The sequence below is a fragment of the Carassius carassius genome, chromosome 23, assembly GCF_963082965.1.
Source record: "Carassius carassius chromosome 23, fCarCar2.1, whole genome shotgun sequence".
In the NCBI taxonomy this organism is placed as follows: Eukaryota; Metazoa; Chordata; class Actinopteri; order Cypriniformes; family Cyprinidae; genus Carassius; species Carassius carassius.
The window spans coordinates 21,295,658-21,318,465 of NC_081777.1; the positions used below are offsets into that span (position 1 = coordinate 21,295,658).

The following is a 22,808-nucleotide window of genomic DNA, read 5'->3' on the forward strand; positions in this document are numbered from 1 at the left end:
GAGGAAAACGAGATCAGCAGTACATCTGTATATGCCTTTAAGAGGCTCAAAGTCACAGCGAGGTGGCAGAATAAACACAGAACACTGTTGGATGTGTCTTTTGAAGGTTATGTGATTGGCCATTTGGAAAAGAACAAAGTGCTGAGCTGGACTTCCTAGACGCAGATCTGTCATAATCAGCTGGCACCATTGCATACATTCTGCAGCTACTGCAGATACACAGCACAAAGACACAAAACCAATAAGATGACCAATAAGTGCATAACCAATGCAGAATGTAGTACAAAGAAATAAAATCAGACACAATAAAAGGTTATTAGTAAAACTTAAAAACTACTCATTCAGAATCAGAATTACCATTTAGTTAAATACATCATATTTAACTCTCACCTACATAACAAATTCTTCTGTCTAATTAAAAACAAGCACAGTATCATTTAAATTGCTTGGCTGAGTTGAGTGATGTCTAAGTGTGGTTTCCACCATATGTTTAGGCATATGGTTATACGGTACGAGGACATCCTAAGTTTCAGATTTAATTGCTGGTTATGTAATATTGCATTGGGGAAAGTGAAATCTAAAATACTAATGCATGTCATGTGTCTAGTTGTGAACAACACACCATGGGCCTCATGATGATGTCCTGGTCAATCAAAGACAAAAGCTGCTGCTGAGTTTGCATGAGTCCCTCTTGGAGGGTATGGGAAAACACTGAAAGACGAGCTCGCAAAGAAGGATTAGTGTTTTCTGTCAGAAACTGCTCCATTTCATCATCCTCATCTTGATGCAGCTCTGAAGAAAGCCTACAAAAGGGGAAAGAAAACAACAGAGAGAAAGAGAAAAATTGACAGAGGCAAAGACATGCCTACACATTCATAATATTAAAAGAACAGGTAATTAAAAATAATCATTAAATTCTGTCATGATTCATTACCACAGAAAATGACTTTTACTTGTCTCTTAGTTTAAAATAATGCAACTAAGATTTCCAAAGATTTCATATTTTCAAATGTGTACTTGGAAATCTTTAATTATATAGAACTATAAAACTCATATAATCAGTGATGCTGTCTCCACTGGATGCGGCGTGGCACAACAAATCCCTGACAGAAAACTGCTGCGCTCTATTTATGATGTATTGACACAAATTTCAAAAGATTTTCAGTGGTCGCTTTGTCGCGTCCAGTGTAGACAGACTTTAGTGTTGCAGCCCGACAACTGTCGCGTCCGGTGTGGACAAGGTGTAAGACTTAAAGCTGATAGAGGACAAATAGTCAAACCTTAATTTGTTCAATTCCTCTTCATCCTCAGTTGCAAAATTTTTCCACTGGTAATGCACAATAGAATCACTCTTGTTCATTATTGCCACTTTCTCGTAGCTAGCCAAGGAGATGTAGGTTTTCTCCACCATCACATTGTTCTTGTCCAATCCAACATTTATATCTGCAGACTCTCCATAGAGGCTGATTCGGATGTCTTCTCCTACAAAGAGTCATAAGGTTTACATATATATCAAAGTAAAAGGTTTGTATATGAAGACAGTACAATGTTAACACAAGAATAACAGACACAACATCAACCAAAGATTGTGAATATGCAACTCTTGTGTATTGGTGGTAATTCTCTTAAACCTATCCATTAAATTTCTCGTTTAAAAATATATTTTGTGCCAACCTAGTTACATATGTACAAAACAGGGCAAACTGGCGTGAGACCACAATCCCCTTAAAGCTGCAATGGAAGTGGAACATTCTGCAAGTGATCTACTGACAATGCGCAAATTAAGGAACACAGATCCAACCAGCTCTTTTCCGTAATGCATAATCCAAAACACAATCTACCAAGAGCAGTGCAAATGAGCAACTATTGCAGCCATGTCAAGCGCAAAATGTATTAAGGCATGCTTTATTGGGGCGTTAAATAATGGTGCAAATACCTATAAAATTGACTACCACAAATGTTAGTAAATCACGTTGTACGATTCATTTAAATAGTCTCAACCTATACATTTTGTGTCTGAAAGGAAAACTCTTACAAATGCATATGCAATAAAATCCACTGCAACGAACATGAATCTTGGCAATAACATGTTATAGGGTTGACTTCACTGAAAGCATTAAAAAAAAAATATATATATATATATATATATATATATATATATATATATACAGTACAGACCAAATGTTTGGACACACCTTCTCATTCAAAGAGTTTTCTTTATTTTCATGACTATGAAAATTGTAGAGTCACACTGAAGGCATCAAGGGCTATTTGACCAAGAAGGAGAGTGATGGGGTGCTGCGCCAGATGACCTGGCCTCCACAGTCACCGGACCTGAACCCAGTCGAGATGGTTTAGGGGTGTGCTGGACCGCAGACAGAAGGCAAAAGGGCCAACAAGTGCTAAGCATCTCTCGGGGAACTCCTTCAAGACTGTTGGAAGACCATTTCAGGTGACTACCTCTTGAAGCTCATCAAGAGAATGCCAAGAGTGTGCAAAGCAGTAATCAAAGCAAAAGGTGGCTACTTTGAAGAACCTAGAATATGACATATTTTCAGTTGTTTCACACTTTTTTGTTATGTATATAATTCCATATATAATTCCGCATGTGTTAATTCATAGTTTTGATGCCTTCAGTGTGAATCTACAATCTTCATAGTCATGAAAATAAAGAAAACTCTTTGAATGAGAAGGTGTGTCCAAACTTTTGGTCTGTACTGTATATATAACTAGCAAATATAATTTTATCATACCATGTTATTTGAAATAAAAAGTAATATTTTATTTAACTTAATGAGGCCAGTGAACCAAACATAAAGCTTTACAATTAGACAATTATATGACTGGAGCTGCGATTGTTTTAGTCACAATAGTGGTGGTGCTAAATGTAAACAAATAGAAGTGTGTGTTCTTTTATTGTTACCATGGTGGTGCTGTTGTGCTGCAGTGACTGTGAACCTGAAAGTCCATCAGGATAAGAGCTCCCCAGTGAAATGCAATCACATTACATCACCAAAAACCAATCAGCAGCAAACACAAGTAAAATTCAAAACAAGAGCTCAAATCAAGTACAGCTGACTTGCATATATTTACCTATATTTTTATTTGTTTTACTAGTTTGGCTACATTCAAAGCAGGCGCTTCATGCTTAGTAGACTATCACAACCCTGCCTTGTCCATGATGTCAGCGCACTTACTCGTGAAAAAAAAAACATTCAAATATAAACAGCAATCATTTTCACTATAAAATGATATATACCAGGTAAACATTGATCCTGGGCAATAAATCTTTTTCTGTTCTGGATATATAGCATTTGGAATATGTAATAAGATTTTGCTGGCTGACAAATACATATCTGGGCAGGAGGGGTGCAATAATATGAGACAATTCCTCAAGTAAACAAAGCCAAACCAAAGTGATAGATATTGTAGAGAAACAAATTTCAGCTGCCACATTTATTGGTTGTCTTAGCAAGCTTCAGTGCCCAAATGTCACTAGTGCATGCACTATTTCACTTGACAATGACATATTACATGCATGCATGTACGTGCATATGCGTTCACACCTATGTTTTTGTGTGTGCGTATATGTACACCATTTGTAACTCTTGCACACATTCTAGAGAGAATACTTTTATTTTTCTCAACATAGATCTCTCTCTGAAGACGCTATTCTGCAGGGGCCATAGCTCTTGGACAAAAACAGACAGATCACCAGAGGCTTTTCAGATTGTTAAGGCATGACCCACAACTCTTCATCCCATCCCATCCCATCGAGACTTTCAAGGTATCAGGTGTACTGCACATAATTAACCCCTAACCTATTTGTCTTTTTTGAACATTGAGGTCTACAAAATACACAGACTATCTTCAATGCACACTGATCCAGTACACTGCCTAATAAGGCTGCTATGGATGCTGGGAAGACAACAACTTATGCAAAAGTAACGCAAATATGTTGATAAATAAGGATGTATCAATATCATATTGGTTATTGGACAATATTAGTTTTATCAGCATTGGGGCGATATTGCATGCTGAAATTAGATATTTAATTGCAATGCCCATTTACGCCATTTATCGTTTAAATTACAATTTTTACATTCAGATTACCTTTGCCAGCATCTATCATTAAACACACTTTATCATTAAAACACTAATAACTGAACAACACTGCGTAGCCACAGACTGGTCAGAGTATCCATGATGACCCCTGTCCACTGCCAAAAGCACCTACAATGGGCACATGAACCTCAGAACTGCACCATGAAGCAATGGAAAAAGGTAACCTGTTCAAATGAGTTATGTTTTCTTTCAGATCAGGTGGTTGCTAGGTGCATGTGCATCATTCACCTGAAGAAAAGATGGCAGCAGGATGTGCTATGAGAAGAAGGCAAGTCAAAAGAGGCAATGCTCTGGACAGTGTTATGCTGGGAACCTTGGGTCTTGGCATTCATGTGAATGTTACTTGGACACGTACCACCTACGTAAAGATGGTTGCAGACCACATACACCCCTACATGGATAATGCTCCCTGCCACACTGAAAAAAATGTTCAGGAATGGTTTGAGAACATGTCAAAGAGTACAAAATGTTGACTTGGCCTCCACATTCTCCAGATCTCAATCTGAGAGAGCATCTATCTAATAGATATGCTGGACCAACAAATCCAATTCACAGATGCCCCTACTTTCTGGACTTAAATGATCTGCGGCTAATGTCCCGGTGCCAGATACCACAAATATTGTGGAGTTCAGAGCTGCTTTGGCAGTCCAAGGGGGCCTACACAGGCAGGTGGCTTGGTTGATCTGTGTATTTTTACATTTACGTTACCTTTGCCATCAGTTAGTGCTCACGTAATCTTTAAAAACACTAATAATTTATTAACACTGTTAAAATAACATTATGACAATGCATGATAGCAAATATTTTGTCAAACAATAACCAAAGGCAAACCATGTGCTATCAAATACAAACAGCAAAGTGAATGTTGAGTGATGAGTGATGTTCTTAAAGTTAAACCACATAAAATAACACCAGTGTCTTGCAAAATGTAAACAATATGTAATACTATGCATTGAACAAATGTTTTCCTGTGCTTTTCAGTAAAAACTAATGAGTGTGATTAAGGAAACTAAAGCCCGGAGCATTTTCTCCATAGCGGCTGCTTCAGTTAAGCAAGCATGTGTCCTAACAGAAGTACTGCTCTTACTCCATGCACATTTTAGACAAGCCATTGTAACTGCAGCATGAAGTACCAGAAATATTTGCATTTGTGCTTAAGTTTGGAAAGAGACGAAAGGGAAAAAAATAAAGGCTTACGAAAGGAAAAGACAGACAGAGGGTGTGCAAGAAAGATAAAAAGACAGGCAGGCAGAGAGAGAAAAAAAACATTGGGAGAAGAAATAAACTGTCATAATTATCAATAAGATCCTGAAGATGATAGAGGTAGAAGTCAGGTTGTGCCCTGTGGTTTCTTTCTTTTCTTAGCTCCATCCCAGTTTCACCCTTTCATCCTCTCTCCACTGATTAATTTGCCATAGATATCACTTTACACAAATGAGCCAGAGACATTTAACCTCTGTCTCTATGCATGAAGCTTTAAGAGAGAAAAAAAAGAGTGAAGGAAATTGTTTCTTTGATGGGACACTGCATCTGCCATCTGAGGGATTGTGGGAGCTGTTCAGAAGAGAGGGGAGGGGAGAAAAATGGGAAATGAGGAAAGCTTTCACAGTGCTGCAGAGTGTGTGCGTATGTGTGATGTCTTCATCAGCTCACTCTTAAGTGCACTCTAAAAACCCTGTCGAGATGAGGAAATTCTCCTTGAGGAGGAAAGCAGTCTACTAATATCATCATGTAGACTATAGGATACACATTTGGCCCTCCAGACAAAAGAAAAATAAAACTGAGATGACCAAAACATAGAATAGAAAACAGCGATTTCCTTTTGGACGTCTTGAGTAACAACAGGCATTCCTAATGCAATTAACCTGTGCCAAACATTAATTAGAATACACTGAACAAAATCTGCATAAATAAAAGAAAAACAATTATCCTAACAACAGCAACTGATTTTTTAGCCTTTCCGAGGAAGCTGTTAGCATGCATTCTTACAACAGCACAACGCATTCTAATGATTGGTTTAGTGTACAGCAGTAATTTTCTTATTTATTTCCGTGACATGTTTTGTATGCATTGTGTTATGCGGTCTGAGCAGACGACAGACTATTGAACAGGGAAGGAGAGAGATTGATATACCATAGACAGAATGGAAAAGGCAACCCGTGACCCATGTTTTGCTTTAGTGCACCATGTTTTCCTTCGCAAATATAATGCAGTTTTTTTTTTCATTAGCTCTCCTCACCTCGATTTTGCCATTTAAACAGACCTAGATGCTTACAGCTCTCTCTGCATCTCTTGTCTCTGAATGCCACGGTAATGAGATTTTGTTTCTATATGAATGCCGTTAATAGCAAACAAGCCACGTGTAATGTGCTGGACTGCAATTTGTAATGGAAATATAAGAAATGAGATACATGCAGTACCACAAACAAACTTCTCATATTGAAGTTCCAAGCATGCATTCCCTATTTACAGCCATAAATGTCTGATGGGAGGGATATCCTTTGAAGCAAGCATCCCTTAAAAGGAAATAGCATTCACTGTATAAGAAAGAGTCACACTGAGTGTGAACTAGTGTGTAGAATCCCCTCTGCTCAACTGCTGCAGCTGCTTCCCGGGGCTTTTTGGCTCTTTATGCATATTTTAGAAGTCAATTCTGCAGCCTGGATAAGGCAGATGATACAAAGCCAAACAGCTGGGAGGCATTTGAATATATAGGACAGATTAAGTAACTCATCCTTGCCTGTGTTGCTTAGAGAAGATAGTGTCTCTACTCACTTCGAGCTATTGGTAATTAAACACATTATGGTTGCAGAGGGACTACATGGATTTCAGTTTCTCTTTAGCTTTGTAGTCCATTATTCATGGACAGTCAAAACAGTGTAGTTAAAGGCACAGCCCCAGATTGCACAAGTTGTTCATATAAAACCTGTCGCCTGGTTGTCAATAAGTAACACTGACATTAACCTTTAAATTTCAGCTGAGTACATTTTGTTTTTACTTAATTTTTTAAAGGCAAATGTTTATACAGTTTATACATATCTCAATTTTAGATATACATTTTTAGTTTTGTCACTGCATTTACATAAGCACATCTATGTTCACTGAAGCAACAAACAACATCATATAACAATCTGACAAACTAACCAAACTAAACACACTCTACTCTTTAAATAAATGGTAAAGACAAAAACGTTTAAAATATCCAACAAAATTGTCAGAATAAGAGTTCAAACTGCTTATAAAAACATTACAGTAATCCACAAGCAACCCACACAACTCTAGTCCATCAATTAACGCCTTGCAAAGCAAAAGGCTGTTTAAAATGGTTAAAAACAAATATGTCTGTGATTTTGATGTGAGAGGACAACTGAGGATGGCCTTTTTACTGGAGGAATCATCATGGATTATGGACTTGAATTTTGGCCAAATATGCCTTAATGATTAATTTCTTTATTACAAACACAGCTTTTCACTTCACAAGATATTTTATCAGCTGTTTGAACTCTCATTCTTACAGCACCCATCCACTGTATAGGATCCATTGAAAAGCAAGTGATGTAATTCTAAATTTCTCAAGATCTGTTATGATGAATAAACAACCTGAGGTGGTGAGTACATTTTCGGGAAATGTTCATTTTTAGGGTGAAATATTTCACATAAACATCACACCTTCAGTGCAGAATAGTGCATGGTTAGTGGTTTCCCTATATACTGTATATAGAGAGCACCTTTAGAGACTTGAGACAGGTCTGTGTGCTTCTCCGAGAGGCAACTGGGACTGCAAGGAGATGTTTCTGTCAACCCCAGAACGAAACCAATGAAGACATGCTCCAAAGCAGCTTCATGTTAAACATAAATGAGGAGGAGACAGGATCAGGCGCTAAATTAAAAATGATACTCCCCTGATGGGTGCAAAGTAGTATTTTTAGAGCAGAGCACATATTCAAATGTTAATGCCAATGGCCTTCAGCAGACCTGTGTGTTTATTCATTGAGACAGGCAGAGCTTCTGCAAAAACCACACACACACATACCTAAAACACATGCTCAATTATATGTTGAAATATACAAACGTTCACACAGACAATAATTCATGCCATACTGGCATTTCAGTTTAAACACACCCTCTTACCCATGCACATGAACTTTATTTAAACATTTCTTTGCTCCATCTTGCCTATGAATAATGCCTACAGCTGATTCAGATAAAACAGTGATTCAGCATTAAAATTAAGACTAATGCAATGAAATAATCCTAACACAACAAAACAACTATTGTGTTATGTGAAATATCATTTGTAAATATCATTTGAGTCTGCAAATGACTACTATCATAGCTCTGAGAGCTTGAGAGTTCAAAGCACAGCCCACAAGTGGAAATTTAAGTAATTTCACAAGTTTGCAACAATAAGGATGGCCTGTTGGCCCAGGACCAGTGTGAGAGAGTTTCAGGGCAGATAGTAAAGCAGTCAATTGTCCCATAGGGCCAATGCTGCTTAATTACCACATACAGCATTATATATACCCCATATTGATCCTATTTTTATGCATTCCAAAATTAAAAATAGTTTTCTATATCAAAATGTTGTAAATTTTTAGATTTTATTGTTGTTAACAAAGTAAATATTATACCATTTTTCCGTTATTGTTATAGCTGTGATATTAAAGGGTTTGTTCACCCAAAAACTTCTGTCATTAATTACTCACCCTCATGTCATTCTAAACCTGTAAATGCATCTTTAGAACACAGATTAAGATATTATTGATGAAATCTGAGAGTTTTCTTACCCTTCATAGACAGAAAAGGGAACTACCACAATCAAGGCACAGAAACGTAGCAATGACATTGATAAAATAGTCCATGTGACATCAGGGGTTCAACCGTAAATTTATGAAGCTATGAGAATACTTTTTGTGTGGAAAGAAAACAAAAATAACAACTTTATTCAACAGTTCTCCTCCTCGTCATCCGGTCTGCAGTTATGTGCCACCATTACGGAGACAGTATCATGACGTATGCGTACCCTTCCACATCATGTAAACAAAGCATGCATATGGCGCTGCTGCTTACGTAACATGCACATATGTCAGCATGCGTATGCATTCTTTACATGATTAGGGCCCTATGATTTCCGTGATGCAGGAAACACGGACAGAATCGCGGAATCCACTCATAAAAATGGAATCCACAGTTTAACATGGAATGTCACGGAATTGGTTAAATTTTGAATAAATTAATCACAAGTAGGTAATTACACTTACACGATATGGACTAGTATCTGATACTATTAAGCCGCAAAAGTCGATTTAAATATGAATTCTTCATGTTCTGCGTGACTCTGTTAATGAATGGCGCAGACACGAGGTTTAATTTATTACACATATACTGAAGTACACGTGACGCTCGCGGTAATTTCAGCTTCTGTCATCTCACTAAATGAGGGCGTAAACACATGAAAAACATCTCTAGAACTGCTCTGAGAGAGCCTTCATGAGCAACTGACCATTTAATTGGAGTAAAACTAGCGTCAAATCACATACACAGAACTGTTAAAGGAAAACACCACCGTTTTTCCATATTCCACTATGTTCAAATTAGACAAGTTGATATGTACCTCTCCCGTCTCAGTGCGTACACTTAACCGCTTTAGCGCGTGGCACCACTATGTTAGCGTTTAGCTTAGCACCATTCATTCCTTGGGATCCAAACAGGGATGAATTTAAAAGCCACCAAACACTTCCATGTTTCCCTATTTAAAGTAGGTTACTTGAGTAGTTACATGAGTAAGTATGATGACACGAAATAAAATGTGGCGATTTTCTAAGCGGATAAAAAATTATAACTATAATGTATGGCAGAAGAGCACTTTGCAGCACTTTGACCTCGGTGCAGTAATATCATCACTCCTGAAAACTCCCCCTCTCCCTCTCCCTCTCCCTCTCCCTCTCCCTGCATGCCTGCACTATTGGTAGTAGTTTGGGGTTTTTTCAGGAGTGATGACATTACTACGCCGAGGTCGAAGTGCTGCGAAGTGCTCTTCGATGGTGGCTGTGACGAGTGGGGCGGGGCCGAGGGACTTGGGAACAGGAGCGAGGCCGGTGGAGTGATTGGAGGATGAGCGACACCTGCGACACTCGCCAGTCTCGAGTCCCACGGAGGAGATGTGGAGGGGCGGCTGCCGTCCATGAGGGAGCGGAGGAGTCGGCGCCGTTCACCAGGGGGCCGGAGCCTGCTGCCTCGGTGAAGGTATCCGGAGGGGCAGGGAACGGGGGACTCCTGCCAGCTGCCCAAAATCGGAGGAGCCATCGCCGTCCCGCGGGTGGCGGAGAAGTGTCGTGCCGTCCCGCCGAGGGCCGTCCAGTGCCACCGCCAGGCACCGCGGAGGAGATCATCCAGCTGGTGGAGGGCCGAGCAGCAGTGCGTCTGGGAACCAGATTTTGCGCTGATGCGCTGTTTTGTCTTTATTTTGATCATTAAAGTATCATTTGATTGTCCGCCGGTTCCCGCCTCCTTCTTCCCGATGATTAGGAAGGTTTAATTCGTGACAGCGGCGGAGCAGGTGGAGGAGGAGTTTGAGGCAGAGACGTAGAGCTGATGAGGCGGATGGTCGATGACAGACCAAGGTGGAGCCGGAGGGATGCGGGAACCCATCGGAGCTAGTGGACTGATGTGCCATGGTGGAGAGGAGGGAGCTAGAAGCCATGGTGGAGCTGCTATGTCGAGTCATCGAGGCGGAGTCCGAGACTCAGAGGCTGGAGGCAGTGACAAGAGATCCTCCAGCCACGATGACAAATGGAGAGTGGCAGACCCGCGGCGAATCCAGCACACAGAAGGTTGGGCTGAGGGCGAGCAGAGGGACTGACAGGTGACAGCGGTGGCGATAGAGTACATAAGGCGGGAGAAAAGGGGGCATGTCTGCATATATGTCCTCCTCACAGTCCATGGAGCGGTGCTCACCCTTAGCCATGCCATGGTGCTATGGGTGGAGATTCCCTCTGCGCTCTCGCTGTTCTTTGGCGTTCTCCACTGTGGCAAGCTCTGTTGCCGGCTCTCACATCTGGTCTGACATTGCTGGCTCTGGCTCCGCGGCATTCCTCAGCTCTGTCACAGTCCATGCCGATGGCTTGTTGGTCGCAGCGGGCTCTGGCTCTCCATCAGCGGTGGGTTCAGGCTTTGGTTCCGTGCAGCGGGAAAATAGTGGGCTGGGCTTTGGGTCTGGAGTGGGTCTGGTGTCGCCCGCAATGTCCACGGTCAGAGGTGATCAACAGGAGACCAGCACCCACTCCACAAAGGTTGGCAAGGCTCTCTTGAAGACCATCTTCGGACAGCTGCACTCGTGTGGAGGTGTTCAGTCCAACTTGATAAAACGAGCAATGGCAGCTGTCTGGGTAGTGTGTCAGGTTCGCTAGAAATGCAAAGTCCTTGGTGTGGTCCTCAAGAAAGCGATGACGGCAGGATCATCCATAAACTAAAAACAAAAAACTAACAAAACCAATGAAAAAACACAGGGAAACACACCGCTTCACTTTTTCTTTTTTTTCACGTCCGGTATTCTGTCAGGGTGTGGTGCTGGAGAGAAGCATGTAAATGAGGCAAATAATGATATTGATACAAAGTCTTTAATAATCCAAGGGTAGGAGGTAGAAACACACAAACACATCGACAATACCAGACAAACTAGAACACAGTAGACAGGAACTTATACGGAGAACTTTAATGAGGGTAATTGAGAATAATGACCTGACACACCTGAACAACATTACACAATCAAGGCGAGACAGAAACTAGTTCACACAGAGAACAAAAGGAATGTAACACAAAGAGTCTGTGGCGTGACTATTTTACGGATGTCCTTGCTACTTTCTGTGCCTTGATCGTGGTCCCTTGCTGTCTACGGAGGGTCAGAGAGGTCTCGGATTTCAAGTAAATTTCAAATAACTCTTTAAAAAAAAAAAAACATCTAAAGAATAATACATGAAATTCCACAAAACCTTGAGAAAAGTCATGTGCAGATGTACAAACTTACGTTAACAGTGAAGGTTAATACGATAATTTACACTTGCTGGCGACTGAATGTGGAAATCAGTACCTGTGTTACAGTGACAGTTTGTGTGAAGAGCAGATCGTTGTTATGTAATTAGCAGTAAATACCTGAATGGTAGTGCAGCAGCAAAACCTGGATGTGATCCCCTGTGGTTTTAGGTAAGAACTCAATGGTAACTTGCATGCTTTGACCAACATCAAGAGTTCCTATGGACGGTTCTATGGAAAATGGGCTGTGGGGAACATATACACCATTAATAAAAGCAATCTTAAAAAGAAAGTGTCAGTCACAGATAAAAATTATCTGTACAACACAATGTCTAAAAATCTGTACTGAAATGCCTCTCTTACCTACACGTGCTGAGCTGGAATTTAGCCTCACAATTTCCTACGTTCCGCACAAGCAGAGTTCTCTGGGACAAGCACTTAACCGGACAGCCTTGGAAATGCAGACTATCTGGGAAGTCCAAGATGGCACGGGGCCCAATTGCACGAATAGGAACTTCAAACTTTTCACGTTCAGTCACACATATGAGTCTGTGGATGTAATCCTACAAATACAAGCATCTGAATGTCAGTGGTGATACACAGAGGAAATCAAAAACTTAAAGAAGGCAAGGCCTTAAAGGGATAGTTTACCCAAAAATGTCATTAATTACTCACCCACATGTCGCTCTGACCCGTAAAACCTTTGTTAATCTTCGGAACACAAATTAAGATATTTTTAATGAAATCCAAGAGCTTTCTGACCTTGTATAGAAAGCAATGAAACTGACATGTTCAGGTCCCTGAAAATAATTAAAGACATCATTAAAAGAGTCCATGTGACATCAGTGGTTCAACCGTAATGTTATGAAGCTACAAGAATAATTTTTGTGCACAAAGAAAACAAAAATAGCAAGTTTATTCCACAATTTCTTCTCTGATGTGTCAATCTTACAAGAGTACCACAACGCATGCATGTGGTGCTGCTGACACAGGGCCTGGCGTTATGTGTTGTGGTACGTGAAAGGAACCAGAGTCTGACACGGAAAAGAGGAAATTGCTGAATAAAGTTATTATTTTTGTTTTCTTTGCGCACAGAAAATATTCTCATAGCTTCATAACATTATGGTTGAACAATGATGTCACATGGATTATTTTAGTGATAGTGATAATGATATTTTAACGATCCTTATTACCTTTCTGGACCTTGAACTTATTGATGCGTTGCTGTCTATGCAGGGTCAGAAAGCTCTCAGATTTCATTAAAAATATCTTAATTTGTGTTTGGAAGATGAACGAAAGTCTTAAGGGTTTGGAACGACATGAGGGTGAAGTAATTAATGAAAGAAATTTCATTTTTGGGTGAACAATCCCTAAATTAAACTATCCCTAACAAACCTAAATATAATATGGTACTGTTCATCTAGTACATACAGTATGCTTAATCAATTAATCAATCCTAATTTAAATAAACCCCTGAATTTGGAAATAGCTGCTTTGAAGAATGAATCCATAATCCTCAATCAGATGCAAACCCTGACAGAGAATACAAGCAAGAGAGGAAATAATACGGTCTTTCTCAGACTAGGTCACCATAGATCTATTGAACTGACTCTATTTGAATTAATGCATGAAGAAATCTCCATTAATGTTTTGCCAAAACAAAATGTATTAGCAGGCCACTTCACAGACTGCCAAAGAGCATCTAATGGACAAATGAGTGGCTGTGATGTACAATTCTCTCGTGTCCTCTGCTTAAGAAACTTACTTTCTCAGATTTCTTAAAGATAAGTTAAACATTAAAATGAGACTTGACTTTGAGGTTTATTTGCAACATTGTGCTGTAGAGACAGAAATACAGACATCACCTTGTGACAGTTTTTGCATAACTTCTTTGCGGATTATTCATTGAAATACATGCAATTGGCTCATGAGTACACTGACAATGATCATATAATGTATAACCAATTAAACATTAGGTGTCAACTGCAGCGTGTTGCATACTGAAACTATAAACTTTACCTTGTTCTCCTGTGGAGTGAATAGAATGGTGAATGTAGATGCCATGCCTGGGGCCACTTTCTTACTAGCATCTAGTGGGCTGACCACTTTAAAATAAAGTGAGTCATCTTCAATTACCTTTACCAGTCGAGGAACCTGCAATGGTTATAAACATATCTTTGTCAAGCCAGCGTTCATTACACATGAAAATGAAACGTCCACATGAAAATAACGTCCAACTGTCTTAAAGGAATAGTGCAAGATGTTGAATGGTGTGAATTAGGGCTGTCAACGAATATTCTTAATTCGAATATGTATTCGAATAGTTTAAATAGTTTAAAGCGAATTTCGAAGGTGAAAATTAATATTCGAATATAAAAAAAAATGTGGAAAAAAACTCCCGCGGTAGTAGAGGCGTGATTGTCTGCTTTGCGAGTGGGTGCGCTAGCGCGCCTGAGGGTTCAGGGACAGGTCACAGGAGTTGCACTGTCTGGCACAGCATCACTGCTGAAAGTTGACGCGTCTTCATGGAAGATGCCAGCAAGTGCAGAGCCCAACTCGACCGCAGCAGAGAAAGTGAGGTAAAATTGTTGACCCGCGAGATAAAGTTGTATGCAAGCTATTTAAGATACAGTTAGCATACCATTCGACCACTAGCAACATGAGGTCACATCTCAAAAATGTGCACCCAAATGAGCATGGCATAATGTGTGGAACGCCAGCTAAACAGTCACGTCTTGACACTTAACGTTACTTTGCATCGCCCGCCACAAGCTCTTTGTCTGCAACACGACAAGAGTCCATAACGTATAAATACATTTCGTTCATTTGTAAGGACATGAGACCGATCAGTATCACGGATGGGGCAGGCTTCGGGGAGTTCTGTCAAGCAATGGATCCATCCGAGGCTTGATTATTTATTGTTTCATGTCAAGGAAAAGTTCCATGTTTACCACAGCACAGCTCGCTCGTAGCATTCAATGTCAGTTCTATATGCTGTAAAACTTCAATTAATATTAAGAATATTTGTTTCAATCACTGAATAAATTGCTTGCACAAAAATTTGTTTGTTCATTTAAACCATTACACATATCTTTGTCAAGCCAGCGTTCATTACACATGAAAATGAAACGTCCACATGAAAATAACGTCCAACTGTCTTAAAGGAATAGTGCAAGATGTTGAATGGTGTGAATTAGGGCTGTCAACGAATATTCTTAATTCGAATATGTATTCGAATAGTTTAAATAGTTTAATAAATTGCTTGCACAAAAATTTGTTTGTTCATTTAAACCATTATGCGCAGAGAACGTGAGGGTGAGAGAGCTCGAGGTCTGCAGTCTTGGCCATTAGTTGATTTCCTTGTTTTTGTGTAGGTAATACGTTGTCATATATGTTTAAACTTAAATAGACTATCTATACAAGTAGTTATGTCTCTTTGTATTTTTTTGTCCTCTTATTGACGTAATGCGCGTCATTGACAACATGCGCAACCAGATGTTCAAATAGTTCGAATATTTGTGTATTTTTTAGAGGGAATATTCGAACGTCATTTTTGAGCAATTTTTACAGCCCTAGTGCGAATTAGAATGGCATGAACTACAATCTTCCAATATAGGTTAACAAAATCATATACTGTATCCTCCGCGTCAGATTTATGCCAAAATACAGACAGAGGTCTAAAAAAGAAGATTTGCAGAGAAAATTAAATTTAAACCAACAGCATCTCTATTTTGTGAATAGGTGAATGGTTTATGTGTATAAAGGTTTAAATCCTGATAATTGGAAAATGTCCAGGACTTGATTTGTGGTGGAATGCAAATCTCTTGAGCTAACAATCAAGTAAATAAATCTACTTTCAATTCATTCCATCCTTTGAACTGGAAGTTCATAATAAAGCATATACCTGTATAAAGACAAAATGCACCCAAATGTACTAAATATTGTTTTTCTGTTGTTTTTTTTATACATTAATTGTGTAATTGTGTAACAAACTGACTATAATCTCCTCAGAAGGAAAAATGTTACCTTGTCACTGTTCCGCAGCTCTAAGGGCACCTTGTATGTCTTAAATGGTGAGTAGTTCTGAAACAAAATCTCAGACGGATATGGCTGAAACATGGCCTGGTCCAAATCTAATGATGAAAACTGCATTTAAAAAAAAGCAAAAGTCAGACTGAGAAGATTTTCACATACAATTACATCCATCACATTCAGTCAGACACACATTTTATTAGGTCATTATAGTACAACATAGATACTGTAAACAGCTACAGTTACTATACTATACATATTAAAAGCCATTAGTATCTCCCCAGAGAGAGATCTCCCCATCTGTGATGATGACTTTAATTAACTTTGAAAATGTTGCTGCTAAGATACTTGGAACCAGTGATGAAGAAGAACACACTAAATAATTAAGTTCTTGTGCTGAGTGTATTAAATACTGATATTTTACCTTGTGATGTGTGGTCTCACTCATATCTAAGAGCTCCAGGATACGAGGCGGATGCATCTCGTAAGTGTTTAATAATCTTTCTTCTGTAGTCTGGCACATTTCTCGAGCATATACAGATGGAATCAGCTGCAAAGACATATGCAGCCTGTTATAAGCGCATTTATCCACTATGTAAAAATATTTTCCAATATTCTGCCTAAATCTATAGGGCATATATTATTCTTGGAACAATGCTTATTATGAAAAGCACTATATACATAAATTAAACTGAAGTGAGTTGATAAACTTCTTTTGATAAAATGTCTTTTGGCTTAAGCAGGGGTCTCAAACGCTACTCCTATCATTCTGCAGATTTCACCTCCAACTCAAATCAAAGCACCTCAACCAGTTAATCAAGGTGTTCAGGATTACTTGATAATTACAGGCAGGAGAGGTGTTGACAAAATAGAGCAAAATCAGGCAATAGTGTTATAGTCAGTCAATGTAAGAGATTTAATATTTCTTGTTTACTGAATTGTTGTCTTAAATCAATATCATACTGCAAACTCCCTTAATAATCAATAAAAGCAGCCATTCTCCATAGTTCATCACGATCTCACAAAGTTCCATTATAATAAATGCACATGCTAAAACACGTTTCAAATATAAACCATACCTACTGGAGGTTTCAGTTTCATTTGATAAATTTAAATTGTTTAATACTTTTGTATTCAAAACTTTATATTTAAAACACTAATCTCATAACATTGTTATTATGAAATGCATTAAGGCCACCTCTGAGTCTTGTCAAAAAGTTTGTAATGTAATTGTAAATTTGTGCTCTTCTGTGCCATGCAAAGATGAATTGTTGATGCTGATATGATTTGACTAGCAACTTATTCTTCCTGATTTATGTTATTATTTTAATTGAATTTATTGTTTACTTAAATTTTTTGCTAAAAGTTTGTCAAAATTTATTGTCACAAAAGATGGCATGCATTTAATAAAGTTAGGCATTACAAAGGGTTTTTTATTTATTTATTTATTATAATTTTTTAAACCTTTAAGGAGTCAGACATCCTCTTATAAAGGCAAAGTTAAATTCTGTCATTGATCAGAAGGTGTTCCTTTTTTTTTAAGTGCTCCTGAAAATAAATGTAAGCGTAGAAACTTTAAGAATGTAACGTTACATTTTAAAAACTAATTGCACACATTTATGCAAAGTGTAAATGATTAAATATAATCTACAAATCATGCAATACTGTACCACTAAATAATAAGCATTTGGAGGGCTTAGCTAAACAGGCCAATTAGAGACAATTATTATTATTATTTAACACAAGGGGTCATTAAAGACGCTTACATTATAACATGTGCAGATTCACACACAACATCTTTAATTTGGCCAGAATTGCAGGTGCCTTAATATCCAAGAAGGTTTACATTTATTCATTTAGCAGACACTAGTGTTGTCACGGTACCAAAATTTCAGTATTCGGTACCGATACCAGTGAAAATCCACGGTTCTCGGTATCAATTTCGGTACCAAAGCAAAACACAAAAATATGCTAATTAAAAAAAATTACTTTTTAGCACTAAAAAATAAAACCAATGCCATTCTTTATACTTATTTACAGTTGTGTTTAAAGTTTTTCTACAAGTTATATAATTATGAAAAACAGTAAACAAGTTTCACCCAAATTTAATTTGTCTTTTAATTTATGAAATGTAAACACATTTTATTTTTGGTAAATAAAGGGGATTTGCTATTAAAATTAAAACATGGAAGAAATATTGTGATTTATTTCTTTAAAAAATAAAGTTTTTTCAACAGTAGTAGCAGTATCACATACATTTTACTAAATAATAGTAATATTTCTAGCACAATGCCTTTATGTAAAAATTAACTTTTAGGCCTAAGGAATGCATATTTGTCATTTTAACTGAACTTAAGACTGGTGGTGATGCTTAAGATATTTTTGGTCATTGAGGGTTTCTGTAAAAAAAATAGTAATAGATCATATTAATTATTATTAAAAGATAATACTACTACTAATTCTACTATCATACTAATGTATATACAATGCACTATGAATTGATGAGCTGCTGGGTACATGAATATTAATCACGTTGTCTGCGTTTGGTCAAACTGATTTGCTGAAATCAAAACAGGGACGGTACTAGATCAGCGCCAACCTATAAAATTGCCATTTGCGCATTAGCTCCGCCCACTACCGGAGAAACCGGTATGTCTTCTGCTTGTTCGAAAATGAAGCGACGGTGAGTCGTGCGCCTTCACAAAGAGTTTACAGAGCATCAAATACAGGTGCGCTGTGCGTCCATTGAGATGAACTGAAAAGTTCAGATCGCTTGATGGAGAGAGAACTCTGAAGCTCAGATGCTGAAATTAATGCAAGCGTCATGCACTTCAGTCTATGTAATAAACAAACCCGCACGTCTCTGCCATTCATTAATTCACACAGAGACGCGCAGAACACGGATTCATATTTCAAAAAACTTTTGCGGCTTAACATTTACAGATACTGGTCCATATGGAGATTTGATTTGATTAATTTATGCTAACTTTGACAAATTCCATGACCATATTAAAAAGTCCATATTAAAATGTAAGTTTCATTTTCATGACTGGATTTTGAGATTCCGTCCTCGTTTTCTGCTTCGCGGAAATCATAGCACTGAACCGGGTTTGAACGGGGCCTCGGTACTACCGGTACTTAAAGAAACGGGGAAGTCGTGGCCTAATGGTTAGAGAGTCGGACTCCCAATCGAAAGGTTGTGAGTTCGAGTCCTGGGCCGGCAGGAATTGTGGGTGGGGGGAGTGCATGTACAGTTCTCTCTCCACCTTCAATAGGTGCCCTTGAGCAAGGCATCGAACCCCCAACTGCTCCCCGGGCGCCGCAGCATAAATGGCTGCCCACTGCTCTGGGTGTATGCTCACAGTGTGTGTGTTCACTGCTCTGTGTGTGTGTGCATTTCGGATGGGTTAAATGCAGAGCACAAATTCTGAGTATGGGTCACTATACTTGGCTGAATGTCACTTCACTTTAAACCTGGTACCGTCACATTTAAAAATTTTTAGTTCCGAAGTACCGGGTCTTTTGACAACACTAGCAGACACTTTTATCAAAAGCAACTTACAAATTAGGACAGTGGAAGCAATCAAAAACAACAAAAAGAGCAATGATATTTAAGTGCTATAACAAGTCTCAGTTAGCTTAACATCATCCAGCAAGAAATGTCTGTTAGACAAGGTGAGATGCGAGTAGCTACCGTCGGATCATCAGGATGGAATGAGAGGTAAAGTTGAGTGTCATCAGCATAGCAGTGGTATGAAAAGCCATGTTTCTGAATGACAGAACCTAATGATCCCATGTAGACAGAAAAGAGAAGTGGTCCAAGAACTGAGCCCTGAGGCACCCCAGTAGTTAGATGTTGTGACTTGGACACCTCACCTCTCCAAGACAAGTAGACAAGTAGTAAGATGAGTAGAAAGGATGAGTTTGGAGACTGAATCAGAGAGGGAAGAGAAGTATGTAAATGAGTGTATGTTTGCTGGTGATATGAGCTTGACTGATTGTGGTGTGGAAAATTGAGTACTGATGTTTTTAATTTTATTAATGAAAAATGTGACAAAGTCGTCAGCTATTAGAGATGAAGCAGGAGGGGGAGGACAAAGAAGTTAGGAAAATGTTTTAAAAAGCATGCGAGAGTTAGATGAATTGTTAATTTTGTTATGGTTGTATGTCATTTTAGCAGTGGAGACATTAGCAGAGAAGGAGTGACTGATACACATTAAGGTCAGTAGTATTTTTGGATTTGCGCCACACCCTTTCAGCAGCTCTAAGCTTAGAATGGTGTTCGCATAGAACATCAGATAACCAAGGGGCAGAAGGGGTGGTACGTACTGTAGCACTGTTAGCATCAAAAGATGCTAACAGTTTAGGGCAGGGGTGGGGAACATTGATCCTGGAGGGCCTGTGTCCTTACCTACCTGTATCCCGAAGACCTTGATTAGCTTGTTCAGGTGTGTTTGATAAGGGTTGGAGCTAAACTCTGCAGGGACACAGGCCCTCCAGGATCAACGTTCCCCACCCCTGGTTTAGGGGAAGGAAGTGAGGATGAAACCATTGCAGATAGCCGGGAGGGTGAGAGTGATCGTAGGTTACGTCGAAAGATGACACGTGGAGGGGTAAGTGATGTGTCAGGGACCATGTTGAGGTTATGAGTGAGGAGGAAGTGATCCGACGTGTGTAGTGGAGTAACCAGTACATGATCAGTAGAGCAGTGTCGTGTATAAATAAGGTCCAGTTGGTTGCCTGATTTGTGAGTAGCAGTAGTTGACACTCGGTTGAGATCAAAAGAGACAAGCAGAGTGTGGAAATCAGCATACAGAGGTTTATCTAAGTGGATGCTGAAATCTCCAAGCATAACTAGGGGAGTACCATCCTCAGGAAAGGTTGAGAGCAGCACATCTAATTCATCCAAAAAGTTACCTAGTGGTCCTGGGGGTCGATAGACAACTACAAAATGTAATGCCTCCGGGCAGCTATTTCAGACTAACAAGAACAGGCTCCTATCTAAATGAATGGGCATAGAGTCAGAACTGCACTTTCACTGGTCACCGGGACATAAAAACTGCATGTATAGAAACAGCAGTAAAATATGATAAAAATCGTTGAAAATTTTTGATGACTTTGCCCCAAAATAAGGTTTAAAACGCCTTTTTCCCCACAGGTTATACTTTTTACTGCGGATGCGCAAGGGTTCCTCAACTGTGCGCATACGTCAGTGGAACCAGAAGATAGGCTTAAATGTTTCCCGGCTTGACTGTTAAAAGCAGATGATTGGTTTTCCAGTTGGAGGGGCGGGACATGTGCATACAACCGCCATCTTTGCCGTTACGGGTTTTCCTTATATAGTTGTATTGAGGATTGAGGAAGTGGCATGTCTCTTATAAATTGTCTCTGGCAATACTTATGTCCTAGGTTTAGAAAAAAAATGAAATGTGCATAGATATAATAGATTATAAAGGGTTTTATAATTAAATACATACGAAAGGTCATTTAAATCTACCATTATTATCCTAATATATATCCTATTTATTTATATATATTAGTTGGGTGCCCCAGTGTTCAAGACATGGTTATGGCCTTGTAATGTAGTGAAGGATGTGGTTCATTTTTAATAGATATTTATGTGATTCAAAACACTGTTTTTTTATGTGTCCTTAGAACATTAAGGCTGTATGTTTATGTAAATTGTAACTTAGTTTAATTAATTACTTATGGTTAGTGCTCCGTTCAGAGGCAGGGATTTAGGTTAATGATAAGGGTCACCTGCTGCTTTAAAATTACAATTTTAAGAAATAGATGATAAAATGCTCACCTCAGAACTTGCTTCCCGTTTTACCAGTTTGGGATTTCGGGGTGCCACCACTTTTGTTTTGAATCCTGCTGCTGGCATCTTCTCGCGAGAACTTCGGAGGTTTGATTGAGAAGCTTGGACATTCGAGGCTGGCATTTTGAAACAAACTGACTCGCGTTTTTATGTAAAAATGAAATCCGGTGCTAATTACAGAAATGTACAATTTTTTTTCGCTTGGCTGACGATGACAAGCAAGAAATGTTTAACCGAGAAGCAGGCGGCTAGCAGTTAAACGTCATTCGCACGCTAAGCCGCTCCATTGGTAATGTTGTGTTTATCCGATACAAAAGACGTTTAAATTGTTGTTTAAAAAATAACCACACCGCTACATTATGAACTAAGTGTCAGAACAATAAAATGAATAAAGCATTTTAAATTCCAGCCGTTTTCTTGTGAAGGCTCTTCCTTAAGCGCACATTTCTCAGCTTAGAGCGTGGTGGTTACCGTGACAGTGGTCGCCATGGCACCGAGGCACTGAACGTTCTCAGTAAACAGCTCACTGATTGGTGTGCGTGTACAAAGACGCCCTGTGATTCGCTGGAAGTTTTGTATCATAGACATCTGTACCATAGCAACTTGAAACCACAAACAAACCCTTCCCTTGATTAAAATCTGAAATAACAGCAAAGAGGAGACTGTACAACAAACCATAAACTTATGCCAGGAAACAATTACAGAATAAACATATCTGACAAACATTGTATTTAAAACTTTATATTGACATTAAGGTTCCCAGCAGTAGATTTATGAAATTAGACTAAATTTTTTTTGG

The 22,808-nt window shown here is 38.9% G+C and overlaps 1 protein-coding gene across 1 annotated transcript in view; it reads right to left on the reverse strand.

The window, feature by feature from the left end:
* The window catches only part of hydin (HYDIN axonemal central pair apparatus protein), a 73,703-nt gene extending 51,233 nt beyond the window's left edge, over positions 1–22,470 (reverse strand). The window contains exons 1-8 of the mRNA XM_059506475.1: positions 21,998–22,470; positions 16,613–16,738; positions 16,183–16,302; positions 14,176–14,310; positions 12,520–12,719; positions 12,277–12,401; positions 1,281–1,482; positions 623–803 (exon numbers count right to left, since the gene is read on the reverse strand). Of these exons, the coding sequence (XP_059362458.1) occupies positions 623–803; positions 1,281–1,482; positions 12,277–12,401; positions 12,520–12,719; positions 14,176–14,310; positions 16,183–16,302; positions 16,613–16,738; positions 21,998–22,132 (1,224 nt within the window). The 5' untranslated portion in view covers positions 22,133–22,470. The remainder of the gene's footprint in view (positions 1–622; positions 804–1,280; positions 1,483–12,276; positions 12,402–12,519; positions 12,720–14,175; positions 14,311–16,182; positions 16,303–16,612; positions 16,739–21,997) is intronic.
* Positions 22,471–22,808: the final 338 nt, after the last annotated feature.